Source organism: Sitophilus oryzae, unplaced genomic scaffold, assembly GCF_002938485.1.
Source record: "Sitophilus oryzae breed Bouriz unplaced genomic scaffold, Soryzae_2.0 scaffold_801_pilon_pilon, whole genome shotgun sequence".
Classification (NCBI taxonomy): Eukaryota; Metazoa; Arthropoda; class Insecta; order Coleoptera; family Curculionidae; genus Sitophilus; species Sitophilus oryzae.
In genome coordinates this window covers 956,014-980,393 of record NW_022147419.1, presented here as the reverse complement: position 1 = coordinate 980,393, position 24,380 = coordinate 956,014, and the positions used below count along the sequence as shown (strand labels likewise).

The 24,380-nt window shown below is 30.2% G+C and overlaps 1 protein-coding gene across 1 annotated transcript in view; it reads left to right on the top strand.

Moving 5' to 3' along the window:
• Positions 1-1,768: 1,768 nt before the first annotated feature.
• LOC115888562 (echinoderm microtubule-associated protein-like CG42247) overlaps positions 1,769-24,380 on the top strand; it is a 90,665-nt gene continuing 68,053 nt past the window's right edge. Inside the window, exons 1-5 of the mRNA XM_030908315.1 lie at positions 1,769-1,881; positions 12,071-12,275; positions 14,386-14,560; positions 15,410-15,577; positions 16,941-17,034. Coding sequence (XP_030764175.1) covers positions 1,879-1,881; positions 12,071-12,275; positions 14,386-14,560; positions 15,410-15,577; positions 16,941-17,034 — 645 coding nt within the window. The 5' untranslated portion in view covers positions 1,769-1,878. The remainder of the gene's footprint in view (positions 1,882-12,070; positions 12,276-14,385; positions 14,561-15,409; positions 15,578-16,940; positions 17,035-24,380) is intronic.

Sequence of the window (24,380 nt, the reverse complement as noted above, 5' to 3'; positions counted from 1 at the left end):
TGTTTGAAGATCATAATTATTGAAACACTTTAACCAACTCTGTAACTCGTTACCCAAGGCAAAAAAGTTAAACGCAAACAACTTTATTGATAAATGTATTGTTTCTACTTTGAAAAATACTAATGGGCCTTAAAATTAAAGAAGTTTTAAACATTTTCTTGAATTTTTTTTTAGTAAAATGAGAATAATTTATTCGCAGTCGAAAAAATTGTTTCCGCGTAATATTTAGGGTCAAATATTTCAAATTAATGTATTCAAAAAGCAGGAATTGCTATTTTAGGAACGAAACATTTTCTTATTTAACAACATGGCGGTTTTCACTTTGTTGTTTTGGGAGATTAAGATGGAGTAGTTCGAGTAGTCGCATACTGGACTAATAAAGTCGCAGTTCGGCCTTAACAGGTAGTATACTAATCGCAAGATTGCCTAATTTAGTCATCCTAGAATCTAGCTTGTGCCGCCTTCTATAATCTAAATAAACGAGGGAGTGGATAAACTATCGGTAATATATGTCGATGTATATTTAAATTTAGTTTTATATGTACCTTTCTTATGTCCCATTTTAATTAAGTTTTTTTTATAAAATAAAATCAGCACTGAACTGTCTGACTGAACAGAACAATGAAGTGAAAATTTAAGATTTAAGGTTATGGTTCAATACAGTTGCAAAAAGGTAGTGACTCGACGTCCTACCAACGTAAGAATAAGGAAATCTAAACAACGTTGGAATTAGTAAAACAGACGACGTTTGCATAACGTTGGAATAGGTCCTGAAACTGACGTCGGAAAACTCTATATTGTCCAACGTTGTAACTACGTTGTCCGAATCACCTAAAGATCACTTAAGCAAAAAAGGTTACAAGACAACGTTTATTTGACGTCGCAGAAGCTTCTACTTTGCTGTAGTACTAGTCCAACGTCGGCACAACGTTATAAAAACGTTTAAATTTATTTTAATACCCAAGGTAGGGAGCTAACTATTTTTTGTAACTAATCCAACGTTGTGTTTAGTAAACATGTGGTCGCAAGTCGTGAAAATGCTACTTGGATATCGGAGATGGAGAACTAACCTGCGTAAAACTATTTCGGATACTGGCTCTTATCAAAGCCCTGAGACTGTATGATGATAACTCAAGAAAGGGGGACAATAATGGGGAAACAATAGACCTGTAAGGTCGCGGTGATTAAACCCCCTTCAAAACATTCTACATTCTACAAAAGAGAGGCTTCACCGTAATTTAATTGGTAGAATTGTGCTTTATATGATGAATATGAAGATCCATAAGATACGCTAGATATCAATAAAAGTATATTCAAGTTTGTTTAGAACAAAATTATACACAAAATGTTCCCTACAATTCCTCAATTCTACGCCACTGTCTCTTGGAACGCTGGCAAAGAGGCCAATCATCCTCGAACTCTATTGGCCGCAACCTCGCCGTCAAGGACCAATCGGCGACGGTCCCCGTCAAAAACGCCACCCCGCCGGCCAGAGTCAATATTCTGAGCCGCTCTAGCCGGCAGCGAGCAACAAGTTTTATTTGGCTAGAGCGCTTTTATGCGATAGAGACACACACACTCGACGCGACGACACTCCGGAAAAACGAGTAGTCGTTAAAGATTCGCGGTGCGGTCAAGCTCAAGGCGAACCCATCCGGCCCTTCTACCAAGATTTCGATAATTGTAAAGCAAATATTTTTTTTCTGTCTTAAAATAACAGCGATACAGTGTATTGTTCGCTGGATTGTAGTCGATGAGCGGTTAGTGACCCGAGTTTATGGTAATAGGCGGCAGAAATCGAGGTTATTTATGGAAAGGTATGCAGTCGGTGTGAAGGTGTATCGCCGTTTTACCTAGTGTCGTTGAACGTTTAAAATAATGGTAAGTTTGTTTTGCTTTTATAGCGGTGGTAATTTTTATTTCTAATGGAAAATACAGTGTCAACTTGAATGCGACGTTTAAGAAACGTGTATCGTATTGTATTTTAAACACAGTATAAATTTAGAAAAATTAAATTTTAAATTAAAATAAATATTATAATATGATGATCATATGCCAATTAGTTATGAAAAATTCATAAATCACAAATCTTTTTTATTCTATTGTTCGAAATAATGGATATTTTGTTTTGTATTTAATGTGGTAATAATTTTATTTAGTATATATACAAGCAGTGCTGTTTTTAAATCATGTTTGAAAAGTATTTTTGCTTATAACTTTAAGAAATTTATTTACCTTTAATTTTTTTGCATTTAATATTACCAATTTCGTATTTTGAATTAAGCAAATATTAACAGAAATTAAATTTTAGTTTTAAACATGAAAATACATATTATAATATAGTAACCAAAGAGCAACCAGCATTATACATAAAAAATAAGTAAAATAAGTTTCCTTTTCTATGTTCTACAAAATACTGGAAATTTTAAATAAACTTATTGGAGGGTTTATTTCTGGAAAACACTCGTCTGCGTATTTCGTTATTGATAAAATCTACGAGTTGAGTATAAACAGAATAGTAAAATGCCAATGGATTGTGAATCTAAACGGATTTTTTCATTGACTATTTACTTGCATATCAAATTTGTCTAACCAATCAAAACACTTAACATTTAAGGATATAAAGTAGGAATAAAGAATAAACTAAATACAAATATATACAAAATTTTAGGATATATATTCAAATTCAAATAGTTTATTTACCTTTTTTTAAATATTAATAAAAAAATTAAACAAAGCAAAAAAATAGGTAAAAGGGACTGTGTCGCGATTATAAATATCTTTTTTGATTAATAATATAACATAAGAAAAAATTATAAACAAAAAATAATCGTATACAGAAAATTTGAGACTTTTTGGCTTTACAGGTAGTAATTTTTTTATACATAGAAAAATTTGCTTTAATACTTTTTTTAATTTTATTACCTTATTATATTACATTTATTAATAAATAAAAACAACAAAATTAAAAATATTCATTACTTTATTTTACTTAGCTCAATTTATTAAAAACGGTATATTATGAAAAAAACTAATTATTAATAGCTACTGTCACTAGAAACTTGCCATGACGACATCAGCCCTCTTGGTTGTCATTTTATTAAAAAATTGATCTTTATTCAAAATCTGAGCTAGATAGGTATAGGAAACCTAACATAGTTTGAAATAACATTTGAATCTGTTTTGGTTATTTTAAAAAATACAGGGTGTTATACTTAAAATAACAAAGTTTTTATATAAAATAAATATTCAAAAGGTGCCCGGTGGCGTAGAGGTACAGGCTCTCGTCTACCAATCTCAAGGTAGTGGGTTCGAATCCCACACCCGGCATTTCATCAGCCGACTATTTTTATTAAAATAAAAATAGTTTGGTTACCTAGGTCGACTCAGCCTTAAATGAGTACTTGGGATTCACAATGCTGAGGTAATAATAGGCGGTTGAAGCGTAATGCTAGCCACATTACCTTCCTTGTATACCCAACGGCTCTAGTATGACAAGCTGTACCTTGCTACTCCCAAGGCGTTAAACGCTGTATACGGGAGCTATTATTATTATTATATATAAATATTCAAAATAGACCAGCTATTTTTGATACTCCTGTATACATTAAATGAAGCAATCAAATTTTTCAAAGTTTATTTCTCTAGCTTACAAATCAGCACAAGAATTAACTCTGAAAAGCAATGTATAGGGTGTTGACAATTTTTATTGCTATAGCATGCAAATTTAAATATCTCTGAATATCTCAAAAACCAAAGCTTGTAAACATATTTAACCCTTATAATAAATGCCTTATTTTGTGTTCAAGGATCCCAATATGAAATAAAATACGGGGTGTTCTACAAGAAAAAATATAACTTTGTTGTGGTTTTTGTTTCTAAGATCTTTCCGTTTTCGTAGGATTTTCCGAGGCGAACGAGGTGTGCCGCCCTGTATAATATATTGAAGAAATTTTATTATGTACAGATTGTCCCATTTTAGTGTTTTACAAAGTTTCTCGTTTATGAGCAGAGGTACAAAAATGCTGTTTTCACATTACTTTGCTACATTTTTATGAAACTAAAAATGATACATGCCCTAGCCTTCTCAGTACGCGAATTACAGAGCTAATTTTAAAATTTTGCATTTTTATAGCTACTTAAACAATTCATTAAGAACGGAGCATCATAGAATAACGAATTATGCAAAAAATCTGTCGTGTTTCTTAAATAATAGTGTTAACTACTTATATTCAAACAGCTGTTCTAAACTCAGGTATTTACACCTATCATTTAAATTAATACACACTAACGAGATGGTTATTTTTAATCTACACCTCCAAAAAACAACCCTATCATAAAATTAATGATTTATTAATTAAAACTAATAACCTTCTGCTTCTAAAATTAGCAATTTATCGATTCATATTTCTGTTACGTCTTTCGAAAACATTAATTATTACGTTTTTGAATTTGAGCCAACACATGAATGCAAGTAAAAAAGCCTCGTATTTACATATATGAGGCGGTCTATTTACATTCGGAATTCTAACCTATAAAGTCGAATCCCTGTTGGCATAAATCGGTTTAATGTCTCCATTTCTGGACAGGTTTTTTATTATTTGCGATAGAGTCGCGTGTGCTTTAATACCGTGAACGATTAAAAAGATTTTATTACTCTTAATTCTGTTCTTCGAAAGGGATTTCCTCATTACACCAGTTTTTAATATACTCTGGCATGTGCCATATTTTACTTGTTACACAGTTTAATAGACTATATTTTAATATAGGTTATATTTATGTTTTTACTTTGTTCGATACTATTTATATCATGAAGTTATTAACTAAAAATAGGTTAGTTACTTAAAAATATGAAAAGATTGGATTTATAGTTTTGAGATATCAAATTTTATAGGCTTAGTGCATTTTCCGCTGGTGCTGCCACCAGCGGAGAATATCGTAAGCAGCTGATATATACAGATACATGGGTTTAAATAGCGAGTATACGAAAAATGTATTATATAATTATTCTAAAAGTGTTAGAAAATATAATTTGTGAAAATTCTAAAGAAAAAATAAAAAAGTAAATATTTTGATACCTTCAGGGGTCTTGTATTATAATTTATTATTTTAGCTATAAAAACTTTTTAGATGAGTTCAACTACGGTAGCGAGCTATCACCGGTTTTGCTAGTGGGGCATAATTGGGGCTATTTCGGCTATAACGAAATTATAATATAATAATTATATTATAATATAATAATGGTACATAATTGTAATTTTAGAAGATGTTCATAGCATTTAATCACTAATTGATTAAAAACAGTATACCATTAATATTGCCCCCAAATTATATTTTATTCTCTCATAGTATATGTCTATTTAATTTTTTGGTTATGTAACGAGCACTTTGTTTACTCACTTGTGTTCAAACAATTTTGCCTTAAAAACAACCTCCTGCAACAAAGTATATTGTCGGTAAAATGGGATAAATTGCTAACTCAATTTTTCCTAATTTTCGAGGAGAAAAAAGAAACAGTACAAAAAATATGTACACATTTAGCAAATATATTCAAGCGTTAATATGATAAAGAGATAACAATACTATTTGTTGGGGAACTATAAAACTCAATATTTCGTTAAAAATTTTAAGTAAAAATGATGTATAATAATACTTTAATTTACTTAAAATCAAAAATGGAGTTAGCAGGTTATCACGTTTCACTGACGATATAGGTAATATACCCTCCCTTTGTTTTACTTAACTCAATTGATTAAAAGCTGTGACTCAAAAGCAATCTAATTATGTAAAAATAAATCTTAAAAATGCCATGTAAATAATGACAGTGTTGTGAGCTATCGCTATATTTAGATAAAGAGAAATAAGTTATCATAAGAGTAAGAATTGTTGTTGACGAAGATAATAGTATCTATATAGTAATAGTAATATTATCATATTCTTTCTTTTCTTTAAAATTTGTTTATTCAGAACCAGAGATATCAACAATTGAATATAAAAATGTTTAACCTTCCCCCACCACTAAATTTTTAACAATAGTGAAAAATGATCTGAAAGTACATTAATGATTGAAAAATAATAACACTCAATCAGGAAAATTTAAGGGAAAATTGAGATATTTTGTGATGAACCCTATTGACCAATTTTTGAACTCGAAATTTCCAGCATTTTCCTGCAGTCATTTTAATAATATATTATTTTCCTCAAGTTTTTGCGTCAAATACCGAGTACTTTTCTTATCAGAACACCCAGTACATATAAAAAAAAAATGTTTTACCTTATAAATACTTTATTGGACTTTTCTAAGTTTACTTAGGTATTTTTCTGAAGTTGATGTATTATGTATTACCATTCACAAAATTATTTTATCTCTGTATTCTATGGAAATTCAGATAGAGATCTAGATTAATGTTCGGTTGTTAAAATATGCAGTTTTCTGTATATATTCAGCTCTGAGCCCTTATTTATCCTTTAGTTATACAGCAATAATGTATATATGTATATTCATTACGGGCGATTAAAACAAACTGCTGGGAAATTATCTACATACTGTAGCACGTAAGTTTCAAGCAAGGAAAATTCTTAGTTACAATTTAATGGGAATATAATCAAAGTAATCGTTTAAACAACAGAGGAAAATATAAATTTAAAGCTAACACTGTTCTGAATTATTACTAAATATATTTATATTAGGTACATAAATGTATTGAACAGCTTGTCTTAATCATTTTTAAGTTATTAATAACTGAAATGAGGTGCAAAATAATCTAGCTAGAGAAGGATTATAACCAAACACTCTACTAACTGGACCAGTTCTGCTTTCAAGTGGAAACCAACTTAATGCAGAACTGAAGAATCTGGAAGACTTAATCCGGAAGACACTCGAAAAAATTTCTCAGCATTTACGACCGAAAAAATTTAAGAATTTTTATTGATTTTAGTAAGAAAATTCCTCGGATTGTCACGGGGTTTTTAACAGGACATTGTCTCCTCAATAAACAAACATCTCCGCAGATTAAAGCTAAGAAACAACGGCAAATGCAGATTACGGCAAACACCAGATGAAGAACACCAACTAATTTTGGAGATGAAGAACTAACCTCTGTAAAACCGTCTTAGATACTGGCCTTTCTCAACGCCCTGAGTTTGTATGATGAGTTAACTTTCCCCCTCCCATGCAATCTACAATCTACAAGAACTGCAATAAACGAGTTTTAAAAACCTAACGCCTTTATTGGATAAAACTACACAAAATTCTAGTAGTCTAACAAAGGTTTATTTTTCTAACTTTTGGCAATTTTCCACCTGGTATGTATCATCGCTGAAAATGTAAACCAATTTGGATCACGCAAAACATAGACACAAAAGAAAAAAAAATGTCCCAAATAACCAGTCTTAAGCATATAAATACATAAATATAATCTGACAAATTAGTAGGCAATTTGTTTAAAACTTACCGTTTGTGGAATATTATAATTAAGGCTTATCTAACGAAGGTTTTAAATGTCATAAAAATATAATTTAGGCTAAAGCTAAATCACGTTCTTACTATGGTAGTCACGCAGTGTTTGTTTAATATCTGATTCAACTTAATCAATATGGAAGAATATAAAATGCAAAAAGGTAAAATAAAATATATAATTTCTAGGCAAAGTACTAAAAATCTGAGTATTTATCTATAATCTTTGTAATAAAATTAACTTAATTAATTTGTCATATTAATAATATCTATTAGTAATATGATTATACATTTAAAGTAATAATTCAACTCTTAACTGGGCAGGTAGAACTTATAAAACATGTTTCTGTCGACGATAGCGATAGATTCAGTAGTAAATCAACAACCATAAATCTAAAACAACCAAATGCGATATTCTACAAAAACATTATTATTATTATAGTTTATCGTTTTCTTTTTTCTGTTTGAGATTTTTGCAATTGTCCTCTTTTGTAATATTTTTTTTTTCAAAATCATAACAAACTACACTAAAGATTTATAAATACGTTGCTCAAACCATAAGTTAGAAAAAGTGAGTTTCTTTGTGACGAGTTCATTTCTTGAAAAATTTTCTTCAAAAATAAAGTTATTTTTTTGAAAAATACGAAGATTTTCCTTGATTTAAGAAATATCGGAGATGGAGAACTAAGCTCTGTAAAACCGTCTCTGATACTGCCTTTTGTCAAAGCCCTGAGACTGTATGATGAGTTATAACTCAAGAAAGGGGGACACAATAGATCTATGGTCGCGTTGATTAACTCCCCTATACAATCTACAATCATTTGCATGAAGTTAAACTTTTAACTAACAATCACTACCTGATCACAATTACCTGTAAAATTAAAAAAAATTCTATATGTGAAATATTTTTTTAATTTTTAATAAGATTTATGCTATGTGGTGTTGCTTAAAAAATAAAGAAAGCGATAGCCATATATTACTAATTACTAGTTTTGTAGTTTTTTTATTTAAAAATAAATCAATTTCTATTTTTCCTATTTTTGTTTTATTTTCTGGGACATTTTAAAATAAATACTAGCCAAAAAGGCAGTACATATATATTATTTTTTTATTTATAGAGAATTGTATAATTATTGTCTGTATATAGTTTTTTTATTTAATATATTTTTTTATGGGATCAATATTTATCTGTCATACACATTTTAAAAATTAAAAATAATATTATTACATTACAATAAACTTAAGAAAAAATAAATCAAAATTACTTTAAAAATAATTTTTACATAATTTGCATGGATACGATTTACCTTATTTTTCAACATGAACTTTTACTTGATATATTCTTCATATATTGCCAACTATATACGCTAGCATTTTTCTGCCTTTTTCTTGTGAGTTTTTTAAAGATAATTACGGGACGCAATTATTATGGATCCAATCGACCCAATGTTTGATTGCATTGCGTAGCCTTAGGTTATACTCCGACAGGCAATTTTTAATCGGCCGACTATTTAGTTGCATATTTGTAACCAATATATTCCTATAGAGCCGCGCTCACATGCTATCAAATAGTCGGCCAATCGGCTCCATAAGTATGTATTGTTTTCACTTTTGCAACTAAATAGTCGACCAACTAAAAATTACAGGTCAACGCGTAGGCTTATTGTTTAAGAGCCGCGCTCACATGCTATCAAATAGTCGGCCAATCGGCTCCATAAGTATGTATTGTTTTCACTTTTGCAACTAAATAGTCGACCAACTAAAAATTACAGGTCAACGCGTAGGTTTATTGTTTAAAATTTCCCTTCACAGTATCCAAACTTTTTATGACCGTAAGTAAGGGAATTCAAAGTGTCTTATTTTTCAACTTAATATTTTTTTTAGAAAATATGCGATAATTGTTTTCAGTAGTTTATTTATATAGAAAAATATCTTTAGAAACTAATCATTTTATTCATTATAATAGTGCTAAAATCTATGTAAACAACAATTTTTAACTAATAAATTAAATTAGAAAAATTACTTAAAAAATCCTCATATACCCGCCAGTGTTTTAACTGCAATTCCTCCCATATGTTCTGCAGTTAAGACGTAATTCTAATCTAACTAATTAAATCCCTACACCAACAAACGCATTATATTTATTGCTTTTCAAAAGCAGAGAACTGCGTAATTAACCTCGTAAGGTTCTATTTCTCATATTAATAAACAAAACAATTTATTTTTCATATTTATAGATATTTCTTTTTTTACGTAATTGTATGTTAGAGAATGTAAGTAATGGGGGCAGTTTTAAACTTCATAGCTCTTTTAAAATAAAATTCATAAGTTTTCTTTTCGATTAAAATATCAAGGTTCACGTAAGTTGAAGATTTTTAATGTAATTTTTAAAATAAATGGATTTAAAGTTGAATTTATAATTGGATTCTAACTCTCTATCTTCTGTATTCTTAAAATTAAAAAAGAATATATTATCTACGTCAGAGAATAGAAGTTATATTGACAGTCGTCGCTATTTTAAAAGTGAAATTTGCACGATTGAATTTCATTAAAATATCAAGGTTCATGTATGTTCTTGAAAGGATAAATTACGTCGATAAATCATATAATTACGTGTTCCAGTATTCCACGTTATTATGGTGAATCATCGTTTTTGGCGAAAATACAAAATTGTTTTCAATTACGTCCTACGTAAACATACTCGTTAAAATCGTTAAACTGGATTGCTTTTGAAAATTACAGAGAGTTAAAAATTATCAGGAAATTTTCAACACAGCAGTTATTGTAACATTTACAAAACAATTAGATATGTAGGTGCTCACAGAGTGGCAACAATGGTAGTAGAGTAGACCATATATTAAGCAACACTTAATATATGGCCAAAGCAATATTCTTAAAAAAGTCAATTGAATCTGTAGCTCTAAAAATTATGAGTTGCAAGAGTTATTTTTATTCAATCTCTCGCCATGCTGCAAATATTTACACATATGTAATACCAATTAAACTTTTAGTTACATTATAGAGGGCGCAAACATTTTTAAACATAAAAATGTTAAACATGTTTATCGGTTTCACAAATATTCTGGTACGTAAATATTTCTTTTCTGTACGAACTAAGAGGGTCAGCAAAAGACACATTGTTGCCAGATTAAAAATTTTATTAAGCATTGTGACGACAGATGAACATTTTTAAGATTTTAAGTAACGTGTGTAAAAAGAGGACTTAATAAAACTGTACTATAAAAAAGAGGAAAGAACCCTAATTTATTATAGGAGTATTTTGTTAAAATTGATGGCTGGCAATATTTAAATAGTTTTAATGTACTTACAGCAGTAAAGTCTGTCCAACGACAGTGATAGATGTGTTTGTCATTTTAATTTCAAAGTAGTTTATTTTATTTTACAAAGAAATAAGTTGGTACAACTGGAACGCATAGCAGGAAATTAATATATTTAAAATTTGACTGATAAGTGATTACTTCAAAATATTGTGAAAAAAACTGTACAAAACTGAAAAAATGTAATCGAGTTATTTTATTAAAAAAAAACGGTATGGGGAATTTAAACCAAACCAAACCAAAAAAATATAAAAAAGAACTATTTCTTACTGTCAAGCTTCAAGAAACTTCCCGCATTTATTATTATATTTATCAATATAACTTATGTACAAATACAAATTTGTATTATTCCACAGGAGTAAATAAAACGACATAAACAAAATAAACTATTTTATTAATAATAACAATTACGCTTTAATTTTATATCTTAAAGGTTGATTAATTAACTTTAATCTTAATTTTGTTAGATCAGTACCTTTTGACATTATTTTTCTGCAGTACTAAAACCCATTATTTATCTATCGTGTGATGTCGATATTTTACAGCTACTCCAGTAGTATATGTTTAGTACGATCTTTGTAGCATATGCGAGATGCACTTATCTACGACGAGATGGTATACATCAACTTTATTGATGGTAACTTTAAGGGTGTAAAGATTTTCTGCCTGGGCAGCGAGTATTAACTATAAATTGTGCTCCGGGTCTACAGTTAATTTTCCCTCGATTTTTCATTCACTTGACTTCAAAAGACACAAATCACACGTAATAACACGAATCAAAATGCATCATCTTCCAAAACGCAGATATTTTACATAAGTTGACTAAGAATTGTAACTTATAATTTGGCAAGACTTTTACAAGCCCAGGACAAGCCTCAAAAATCTTAAGGCGAGTTCATACGCATCGGCGTCCGTTTGTCGTTCATCGTTCCGTCAAACCAATAAAATTGAAACATGGTCTGTCATTTTTGAAATAAACCAATAAAACTGGTTAAAACAACAAGAGACGACGCATGACGGATTTATATTTAAACTCATCCATAGTTAACTTAAAAAATATTAGAAACTTTTTTTAGTAAAATAAATAGATTGGTATGGGACGTCATCCGCTTTTCTTCTGTCATCGTCTGTCAAAATCTTACCTGAGAAAAAAACAGAGTATATTTTATGTCTCTATAAAAAGAAATATCGTAAACTTGCCACCTCTGTGTTACTCCTTACTTCATTCTCATCAATCTCCGAAACGATTTCCCTGATTTTCTCCCTTATTTCGCAGGCGGTGGCTCCATCTCGCGCGGGCAGCCGCATGCAGCAGTACGACGACGCCGGCCTCCAGGAGGCGGTCGCCGCGGCCGCTCAGCAAGGCGAGGGTGGCGCCGCCACCGGCGCCGGTGAGGACGCCGACGTGCCCGCCGCCCCCGATCCCAACGCCCTCAGTCTAGTGCCGGCCGCTGGCAATGGCGCGCAGCACAATCAGAGAGGTAAGTGACGTTAGCAGGGGAGGGGGTAAAAACGTGGAGCGTAGTTGGCTGTGGTTGCATGTAATTGCTTGTTGTTATTTTTTATATTGAGTCAAGAGGAAAATAAACAGTTATTTGTTGAAATTAATTAATGGTTATTATTATTATAAATTTTGATCGTTTCAACTAAACTGCCGTATATGTTTTGTTTAGAAATTTAGTTCTTTTTGTATTTTGTTCTGATTTTATAAATATACAGGATAGTCCGAATTGTGTTTGGGAAACTAAAAAAGTTTGTATAAATATATGTCTTAAAATGCTTCGTTTCGGAGATACATGACATAGAAGTTTAATATTTATTTTGATTTTTTTTTCAAATAATTTCTGAACTAACGGCGTTATTTAGATGAAAATTGATGTCTGGGAGTTTCCTGACATGAGAAATTTGAGCCCGAGGTCAATATGACTCCTACTTGTAGGGGGCGCCACCTACATTTTTAACTGGTTTGAAGAGTAATGACTTTTCGTCTGTACCTGTATAAAACTACTGAGTAAAAAAAATTACGGATTTTTTTTTCGCAAAAAAAGTCCCTTATATTAAATACATGTCATCATTAAAAAAAATTTAGCATGTTGACTAGATAGTTAGACTGAAATTATAAAATTGAAATATTTTTCTGGCGAAGGTTCAACAGAAACTCTTTCATCATCATTTTTTCTCGAAAAATTTTTAATTAATTTAAAAAATTAAGAAGTTCCCAAATTTATAACTTCAGTCAAATAACTGTCTAGCCAACATGTTTATTGTTGCTCAGTAATGACATGTATTGATAATCTACATTCCAAATATCTTTTTCAACATTTTTTCACTCAGTAGTTATATATGGGTACAGACGAAAAATTACTACTCTTCAAATTAGTTAAAAATTTGTAGGTGGCGCCCCCTACAAGTAGGATTCTTATGGACATTGAAATCAAATTACCGTGTAAAAAAATACCCAGACACCAATTCCCATCCAAATATTGACATAGTTCAGAAATTATTTGAAAAATATCGAAATAAAAATGAAATTTCTATACCTTGTATACCCAAACGAAGCACTTTATATAACTGTATACGAACTTTGTTACCTATTTTTATCGGTAGAATATGCTCACGAAGTTTTCCGAATACAATTCCGACTACCTTGTATATTTGTATTTGAAACATACATATATCACTTACTATCTTGTTCATAAATCATTTTTTGCCCGATACAAATTTTATTTAAACAAAATAACATGCGAAAAATAAAAATAAATTATTTAAAAAAACATGATTATTTGTATCGTCTATATCAAATTTTGAGCATACTCAATTCTACTATTTTACCTATTAAGCATTTAAGTATAGCTATTGTAACTTAAGAACTTGGTTCTATTTAAAACACATTTTTGCAAGATTTCATTATAGTAAAGTCTATCCAACGAATCAGGGAATATTTCTATAGATGACGTCCAAAAAATGACAGAAAATACAATTTAATAAAGTAACTACACTTTATAGATATGCAGAAGGCATTTTGTTAAATTAAAATGACAGTTCTATGTCAAATGAGTTTACTTTTAAGCAACATTTTCTTTGATACTTTGAACATTTTTGTAATCTACCACCATGACGGTTCTCACATGTCAAAAAAACACTATGACATACTACTATGTCATAGTGTTTTTTTGTTATTGGGCATGCGGAATGGGTTCCTCACAAACTAGCGGATTCTAGTGGTTGTAAATTCATCTTGAAAGTTTTCACAATGTTTTCGCAAAATGGTTTTTCCGATTTTTAAGTGCTGCTCGGATATTTTGCTGCTCGGCTATTTTGGATTTCTTACTTTAAAATAACTTAACCTGGTTAATTATTTCGAAAAAATGCAAATAATAACAATAATCTATTAAAAAATGTAAATAAATAAAACAAAATATAGCACCTAGTTCTTAAATATCTGTATGTGCTATAAAAACAAACAAATTTGCGAAAAAATCATAATTATCTAAAGAGAGAGCATCTGTTGTGCTTTAAATTACCATGAAAAGAAAGTAATTGCATGTTTTGATGATATAAAGTCGGTTTTAAACTGTCAATTTTGTTTAGACGTAAGCGACGACGAGGACGACGACCATCCGGTAGCCAACGGAGGTGGCTATTGGAGGCAAGGGGCGGCCACCCGCCCCTCCAGTCCTCCGATGGCGGATAATGCCAGCGACGCATCTTCTATGCAACCCCCAGCGCCCAGATCAAAAAGCCGAGTAGAAATGGCAACCAGCAGGTTGGTATACTATTTAGTGTTTATGATTCACTTTTTTTTCATTCATTTTTTTATTTTTTTATTATTTTATTTTATGATTCATTTTTTTTAATTATTTTATTTTGTTTTTTTAATGTCATTGTCTTTGAAAAATCATACTATTATTGTCTGTTGGGCAGTTACTCTAACAGATATGGTTTTAAGTCTAAAAGTTAACCTCTACCATGATCAATTAAGCAGCAATAACCGATACTTTAGAACTTAAAATCATCTCTACTAGAGTATACGTCAATAAATAATAAGATGACTTTTCAATGACAGTAATATTACAAAAACAATATACACTATTTCATAAGTGTGCTGATGAGGACCCAAAATCAATGCTAAAATTGCTGTAAATCGTTTTTGTCTTACTCAAAAGCGAATATCTCCAATAAAAATAAAGGTATTGAAATAAACAAAAAAATAGACTATCGGGAAAAGACATACCTAGATGATAAAATGATTTTTAAATTCCTTGCATTGTTAACATATCCCACAGGGTGTTTGAAACTTTCACCAATATATTAACATTTTGTTTTCCCTCGTATAATTGACAGATAAGAAATTTCAGACACTAAAAAGTTAGATAATTTAGCTGCAAATTGCTTAAAAAATTATCAAAATTGGCCCACTAGAACAAAATATATTAAACTTTAAAATACATCAATATTTTGAGTGAGTGTATTTTGATATTTGAACATAGAAAACCTTCATTGATATTATTTTATTTTTTTTGCTGTAGTGGTTTTAATAAGTTGATTAGAGATATTTTGAACAAACAATAAAAATATTTTAAAAATACTTTAATAATAAGCATTTTTTTTTCAGATATTCTAATTTGGGATATTGGAAAGCTCGTAGAGTACTTTTTTACAAAAATGGCGACCCATTCTTCCCCGGAGTTGAATTTAGATTTAAACCAGGACGTGATATTGTTAGTTTGGAATCTTTATTGGATAAATTGTCACTTAGAATGGATCTTCCAAGAGGAGCAAGGTATAAGAAAATTACTTACGTCTCGTCTGTTTTATAGTGACATTCAAAAATTTAAAGAAACTACAACTACTTTTGGATAAAAATGACAAATATTAATTGCAATTGTCATTTATTCTCTTGGTGTACAAACTATATTCATAATCTATGTCTTTTTGAAGAAACATTATATTTTTTACCACATGATGGCTATAACTTGAAATTGAAACTTTTAATTTATAAATTAGATATCAAATTGAAATAATACAGATACAATCGAAGTGTCTTACAGTTTAGAACTAATATATCTATTATAAATTTATTCATTTGTAGTTTTTCTTTGAAAAAATGGTGTAATTAAATTGGTGAATTTATTTGTAAATCTAAATTACGTAAAAACTTATTTTTATTTACAACCACATATATAATACTGACATTACTGACTTATAAAAAATTTGAAAGTGTCAAATTATCTACATTTCTTCCCTCTTCCATTTCCCTCACCCATTTCCCCCACTCGGTTTTTCTTATTTCTCGCCTCATTTAATTAAGCAAAATATTCTTGTAATATCTTTTTTAAATAATTATCTAACATCAACAAAAATAAACAAGAAGATTAAGAATAATAATTGAAGATTTTAATACATTTATTTGTTGAAATTAGTGGTCAAGTTTGACAGTGGATGGTGTGTTTCACTCAGTGACATGCTGTACGTAGTCCAAAGAGTAGATGGCTTTTTCTGCCTTGCCATATCGCTAAAATATGCCATCAAGACTGTCTCCGAAGCAATATTCTTAGTATTTCTTTCGGCACACCATTTTTCGTTTACTTTCAATGCTATTTCATATCGCCCCCTACTTTTCTCTGGAAGTAAACTGGCTTCTGCTCTTTTTGCAGCGTCTGTAAGTTCTGGTGGAGTACCAATATTAAAGTAGTCTTCATTATCAGAACTTTCCGACAACACTTTGGCTTTCTATGTTATATAAATTCAAAAAAGCGAACAAGAAATTCAAAACTGTCACTTAGTTGTTTGTTTTGCTGTTGAAGGTTTGCGCCATAACAACCACTGGTACCGGTAACTATAGATATGGAAATGCCAAATCAGAAAACGACAAATTTTCGCATATTTATTTTTTTTCAAAATAAAATACTGTCCCTATTTTTTAATTAATGATGTGGTTGTAAATAAAATAGTATACAAACCTCGGAGGAAAATTTTCATTATCGTCTCGATTTAGTTAATCTCTCGACAGTAATGATGCACTTTCCTCCTCGGTATGTAATATACTATTATTCGAGAAAAATATAATTTAAAAAATAGGTCAAATAATCATAATTTAATGATGTACGATTTACGTTTCTTATATTATGTCTTATTTTTTTAAGATATATTTTTTCTATGGATGGAGATCGGAAATACAGACTAGATGAACTAGAAGATGGAGCTTCTTATGTCGTTTCGTCATATAAAACGTTTAAGGTAAGTGAAACAAATATTTGGATGAAAGCTCAGAAAAGAAATACACGCATATAATATTTTACCTGTTCTTGTAGTGATATTCATGACTACAAAAAATATCCTTTATAATAGTAAGTTTACGTAAAGTTTTTTTTCATAAAGTTGCGTGTTTATATTATGAATTAATGCGTCCTTATTGAAAATGGAATGTCAAGAAAATGAATTTATTGTGACAGAAACCTAAAAAATAATTTTGCAGAATAATTTGATTTATTTTTAAAAACGTTCTTAATATTTTTAATACTTGATCCTTGTGATTTACTAGCTTTTACAAGTACATTTTAAAAGTTTTATTTTCTATTTTGAATTTTTAATTGTAATATTTGCTTTTTGCTTGTCATTATTTTAATTTGTTCTAATTGTGTGTAAAAAGCTTTATATTTTAAAAAAAAATCTATAAAGCTTCAATATCAAATAAATAATATAGACAACATATCAGACAATTATCAATTATCAATTCACGTGTCAATTTTTGACAGATTCGCATATGGTTTATTTGAAATTGAAATATGCTGTTCATACCGACAATTTGACACGAAATACCAAGTGTGTGATACCAAATTATTCGTAAAAAATGTTTTTTTTCCAAATATGCGAATGAGTCACCCACGTTCCATTGGAAAAGATTGAGATATGATTAAAATACAATTTAGGCATCTTTTAACCGACCAGTACAGGACACTAAAAACATTAGACGATGCCTAACCAACCCAAATCTATTTTTCAAAGGCTCCTTGATTAAAAATTTATGTTTTTAACACAGCCAGAAGACTCTAGATTGAAATTTAAAACACGTTTTTAAGCGAAAATGTCTAAAGTGTTGACATATGATATGTCATTCTATCCAGACTGTCATTTTCTATATAATAAAGTAAAAAAATACCGAGGGTGCCATTTAAAAATCAAAAGTTATAGTCATTTCCGGCGAAACAGGAAGTGACTAAAAATAATTGAATACATCAATCAATCCTAATTTATACACAACATACCATATCTCGTTTTTTTGCGCCACTTTTGAGACGGACCCAGTATAAGAATTTTAGGTAATTTTGGGTAGTAATTAAAATTAGAAGTACTTTTCATTGAAAAATAAGGTATGAATATTTAAAGTACGCTATTTTTAAAATTAAAAACAAAACAACAAATATGTTTCCAGAAGAATATAATTTTTAATAATTATATTTCAGAAAACTACACGGTTATAAAAATAAAAGAAAACACAACTAAATAGGAAAAATATGAATAGTTTTATTCAAATATATAATTGATGTGGAGTTTATCAGGCGCATCCTTTTAAACGCACCCTTTATTAGACCGCCGCTATTTGTCCGCCGTGTCACCATATTATGACAAGGGGGATGGGATTCACCAGAGAATTATACGTTAGACGAACCGTTATTATTGGTTGCTAGGTTTTATGTTATTTACTTGGGGTGGAGCCTAACAAACCTTCCGCTCTGCTGCGGTAGGATATTGAAAAAATTATAGCCAACCGGAAACGAGAATAGGCGGATACATAGACGCAGAATCTGTCGTAAGAATCTCATTATAATTAAATACAGAGGTTATTTTTGTATTTTATCAAATTAAAAATGTTTTTGTCACAATTTTTCTTTAAAGTTTATAGGTTTTTTTATTGATAAATAATGTTTTATTTGTTTCTCTATAAATAATTCATAATATAACTCAGTTTGACAAAAATATAGTTGTTTATATAAGGCGTTAGAATTTTGGCATTGTAGGTATACGTTTTTAATGAATTCGAAATTGAAATGTTTGAGTCTTATTTTTTTTATGAAAAATATGTATTTGGACGATGTGAGACATTCCTTTTTATCAAAGTAAGACAAAAACTTTGTACAATGGAAGTGCATTATTTATGGAAATTACAACAAAACATAATCTTCATATGGCATTTTTCACAATAATTTTTTATCAAAGCCACCCAATGATTTTTCTCTCGTATTTTACCGTTGAAAGAGCTATATTATGAAATAATACCGCGAAACTCTCTGGTAGTATCTATATAGGTATCTGCGAAACCGCTAAAAATTTTGAAATACTCTAAATACAAAAAATGTTCCTTAATTCTCCATCTAATAAAAAAATAATTTATAGGGTGTACCATTTAAAAAACGAAGAAAATTATTTTATATTTTAGAAAGTTTGGAGTAGAATTTTGAACACCCTGTATGATTTAAGATTACGATATTTATAGCAAAGTACAGACAATCTAAAGTAAATATCTATTATAGTTTTGATTTCAGGACAGTTCTTGTATTTTTAATAATTTGTTTAAGAAAGGCTGAAAAATATGTATGTTTTATGTATTTATTAATATATCTAAAAGTATTGAAATATATTTACTCATATCTTAGAATTATGTAAAGTGGTCAGAAAATAGGCCAAAAATTCAACAAAATACAGGGTGTTCTATTTAAAAAAAATCATCCCGATCCACTCAGACTTTTTTGAGCCGCCGCCTTGTAGAAGTTAAAATATTTTCCTGAAATACATTCTAGTACATACTTTAGGTTTGCACTTGAATAAAATTCCCAAGTTTTTTATTCTAGGAGCCCGACACATTACTGCCGGACCCTGTATAATTTGCTTTTTTAAGAAATAATCTCTAAAAATAAAAAGTTGCGGTCAGTTAAAAGTGCGACAAACTAAAACGAAAGCACTGTACATAGGTTTAATAAATAAAAATTCCAAATATTTTATAATTTATCTTGCCTCAAAAAAGCCTTTCTACTAACGATAGTTGCGCCTCGGTGGTACGAAAGTAGTACCATTGCAAGCAGGCTGCTATCTCCCGTGCAGGACTTAATATCTAACCGCCACTTTCCGACAAGTCCGAATTAGGTACTCTGCGCTGTATTTGTCATTTTGTGGAATCGACTAATGATGGGATAACTCAAGCGAAAATTCGCTCTCAAGTACTCGATTATTAAAATAACCGACATCGCTCGACTATGAACGAGCGATGCAAGTGACGAATACCAAGCGACGAACGCAAACGATCCTAGAATGAAATAAATTGAAATACGATTTTAATGTGACATACTCGATAAAAAGCCGATGAGCGAATTTTCTACATACATTGCAGGTAGCAAATTTATACGACGCCGATTTATCCGTTGCGTATCTGAGGGACAAAATTTTACGACCTACATCGACAATGATTTGAAATAAACTACATCAAGTGATCAAGCGAATCGCTCGCCGCTTGCTACTTGTCATTCTTTACTGCGCACGCAACTTACTGCTTGGCGCTTGGCGTTAACGAGTACTTACAACAAGCGACGGGTGAAAAACCGTATTTTTAAATACGAGTGATATTTCGCTCGAGCGATCACTTGGTTATTGCAATCGCTTGAAACTCGAGTACTCGATTATTGAAATTAATCGGTTTTTCCCATCACACTATGGTTTCTAGAAGCTACTTTTTTGGCCAAAATTAAACAACTTACATTTAATAGAAAATATTGACTGTAAATTTGTATTTTGAATAAAATACGAATAAAATGAAGTTATTTTTAATCTTCTCATTCAACGTGTGATTAACTTTTACCTACGAAGCATCTTTTGTATCTAGTTCCAAAAAAGAAAGTTGACCAATCATCAAATTACTGCTGCAAAAAAAAATCTTCTTTAGAAATATCTTCTTGCTCTTCTTCTGTTTGCATTTCTTCTTCTTGCTCTTCCTCCTCGTATTCCTCTTCTTTTTCATGCTTCTCTTCAAATTGTTCTTCATTTAACTTCTTTTCGATAAAGTCAGGTACACGAAATAGGTTAAGTACATCGGCAGGATAACTAAATTTACAAAGCAGCCTGCACAAGTAAAGTATTTTGCAGCCTGCACAAGTAAAGCCCAATCCTGCCTATGTTCCTCGGAAACTTTTGAGGCCGTTCTTCTCTGGGTTCTGGAAGACTGCTCCGAAAAAGGTAATCATGGGCAGCCGACAGATGATGTGGATGGAAGGGGTTCATTTAACTCAAGGATAAAATCCTCCTTTAACCAGTCTTCATTTTGTTTTAAAAATAAATCTTTAAGCCGCGAAGCCACCTGCCATCTTCTTTCAAAATTTATACAAAGGCGATTTATCTTTTTTCCATTGTGCCTGATAGTTCTTGTTCATTATTCTGAAATTTCTGTCTTACAAAATTTGAAACAAACCCGTTTTTCTCAACTTTATCGGCCCCTTGTAGCCATTTTTCCAAAATATCTATTTTTTTCAATCGATACATAGGAGAAAAAAAATTCTTTTAAAAAAAAAGTTGCAGCTAGTAGCAGTCAATTTTTTCTGTGATATGTTCACAAAGGATTGTTTCAAATTTTACAATAACATCTAGCATGGAGAAACATGGAGAATTTTTTATAAGTCAAACTAAACTTTTAACTTTTTATTTATGTTCTGTCTTAAACTCATTATTTTTAATTAATTAAAAAATAATAGACGCTGATTCTTATGTACAATTGTTAGTGATTTCTTAAAAATACATACAATAAAGTGTAAAAATAACAGTAATCCTTTTTTATATCCCACTGAAATATATCACTTAATATTCACCAAAACTCTTCCGAAAATAAACAACACTGAATAGGCACAAATACTTCACTAGAACGTCTAAATATAAATGCTGATAAGGAATAAAAATGAAAACTAAACAAAAATATACGCATGTGGTCTTCTTCATTTGTATATCTGCTTGCATTCCACTTACAAAAAAAGTCCATATACAGTGGGTCTAAAATATGTATTTTGGCCAAAAAATAGCTTCTAGAAACCATAGTGCATCATTAGAATCGACTCAAGCTCACCTGACAATGGAGTAGAGCTCCGAAACCCCGGTAGTGAGAGCAAGTAGATCTACATTATGACAAACACAGTGTGGAATTAAATTTCTATATCAGCAGTTAAATGGCAAGAATTCTTATATACTTTATGGTATAATAAATATAGACATTAAAATATTTCCTTTTTGTAAGTTAAGGTAAATAAATTAGCTTTTTTTGGCGATACAACACGAAGCGTCACACATTTCCACAAATAGTCTGCCCCCAAAATCGTGTTAATTTTAGACTCCAACCCAGATCTGGCTGGATTATTATGAATGAGGTTTTTTCGCGACCAAACAACCTACTTTTTCACTTTAAACGCAAGGAGGAGATTTTCGACGACGATATACAAGAAATCGACGGTAAACTGCCCGCTAACATGTCATTCCACTTCTTTGTTCACGTGAGACATATACAGAGTTCGGCACGCACTCCCTACTTTAATAAATCTAGTAAACTGTTCATTTGGTGCAAAACTTTATCTAGGTCAAAGAGAAATTTCAACAAATAATTTATTAACATAATATTTTTACAGCCCAGGTTTTTTAATATTTGTAAACGCTAATTTCGCGCCGTGCTTCAGTGGCAAGTGTGTCTGCCTTCTATCCGTATGGTCGCTTTGATTCTTTTTAAATAAAAATATTTATTTATCTTTAATATTTCGCCACATACTTACCTCTCATCGTTGACATAAATTAAACATTTGGCCTAAATAGTTATTAGACTGAAATCATAAATTTGAAATTATTTTGTGCCAAAAGTTCAACAGAAATTGTTTTTTCATCATTTTTATCAAAGAAAAATTTATAATTAATTTAAAAAAAATAAAAAGTTCCCAAATTGATAATTTCAGTCAAATCACTATTTACTCAACATTTTATATTCTTTGTCAATAATGACATGTATTGACTGTTCCCATTCTAAATATCTTGAGAACGGTTGCTCGTAGCGATTTTCACCAAGGGACATATTTTACGTAAAAAACACGGAAATGTATATTTTTTCACTCAGTAGTTTTATACAAGTACGGACAAAAAGTTATTACTCTTCAAAACAGTTAAACAACATGGAGGTGGTGCCCCTTACAAATAGGAGTCATATTGACATCAAAATCAAATTTCTCATGTCAAAAGACTCCCAGACACCAACTTTCATCCAAATATTGACATTACTTCTGAAATTATTTGGAAAAAATCGAAATAAAAATGAAACTTCTACACCCTCTATCTCCGAAACTAAGCATTTTAGGACATACATTTATACGAACTTTTTTACATATTTTTATCTGCAGAATATGCTGCCAAAGTTTCCGGAATACAGTTCGGACCACTGTACAAATACAAAAACTGTCCTGAAATCAAAACTATATTAGGTATTTACTTTAGATGGTCTATATTTAATTTGCTATAAATATCGTAATCTTAAATCATACAGGGTGTTTAAAATTTTAAGCTTCAAAATTCTAAGCCAAACTTTTTAAAATATAAAATAATTTTTCTTTGTTTTTTTTTATGTATATTATTTTTTACTAAATGGAGAATTAAAAAATTAACATTTTTTGTATTTAAAGAATTTCAAAAATTTTAGTGGTTTTGCCGATATACGCAGTATTATTTCATATGGCTCTTTCAACGGTAAAATACGAGAGAAAAATCATTGGGTGGCTTTGATACAAATTTACTGAGGAAAATGCCATATATGAAATATAAAACTGCGAATATCTGCGAAAAATTATTTTATATTTTAGAAAGTTTGACGTTGGATTTTGAACATCCTGTATGATTTATGATTACCATATTTATAGCAAAATAAGAACAGATCATCTAAAGTAAATCCCTAATATCGTTTTGGTTTCAGAACAATTCTTGTATTTTTTTTAAATATATATTTTATTTATTTTTCTCTAAAACTATTATTAAATAAATTTACTCATATCTTAGGTCTATGTAAAGTGATCTGAAAGAAAGCTAAAATTGCAATAATATACAGGGTTTCAATTTAAAAAAATCATCCCGATCCACTCACACTTTCTTGAGCCACCCTGTAGAAGTTAAACAGAAAAAATCTTTTCTTGAAATACATCCTTGTACAGACTTTAGGTTTGCACTTAAACAAAATTTCCAAGTTTTTTATTCTATATGAGCTACAGATGCCCGAAGCACTATTGCTGGACCCTGTATATCAAAATCCTAAAGTACTTCTAGATTGTGTGTCTATGATGCCATTAAAATAAACACACTATATATCAGTAACAAAAAAATGTCTTATAAAATTAATTCAGTTTTTTAATAAACCTGCCGACATTTTTTACGACTTTAAGAAACCAGCTTATGTACAAAGTACTTAAAACAACCCTATTATTAAATAAATGAACTAACAAAAAAGAAAGAAACGAATGTTCGCCATAAATTTCAAGCTCCACTTAGACGGTGAATAACGGTTTTGCGAATACTCAGCTAAATTA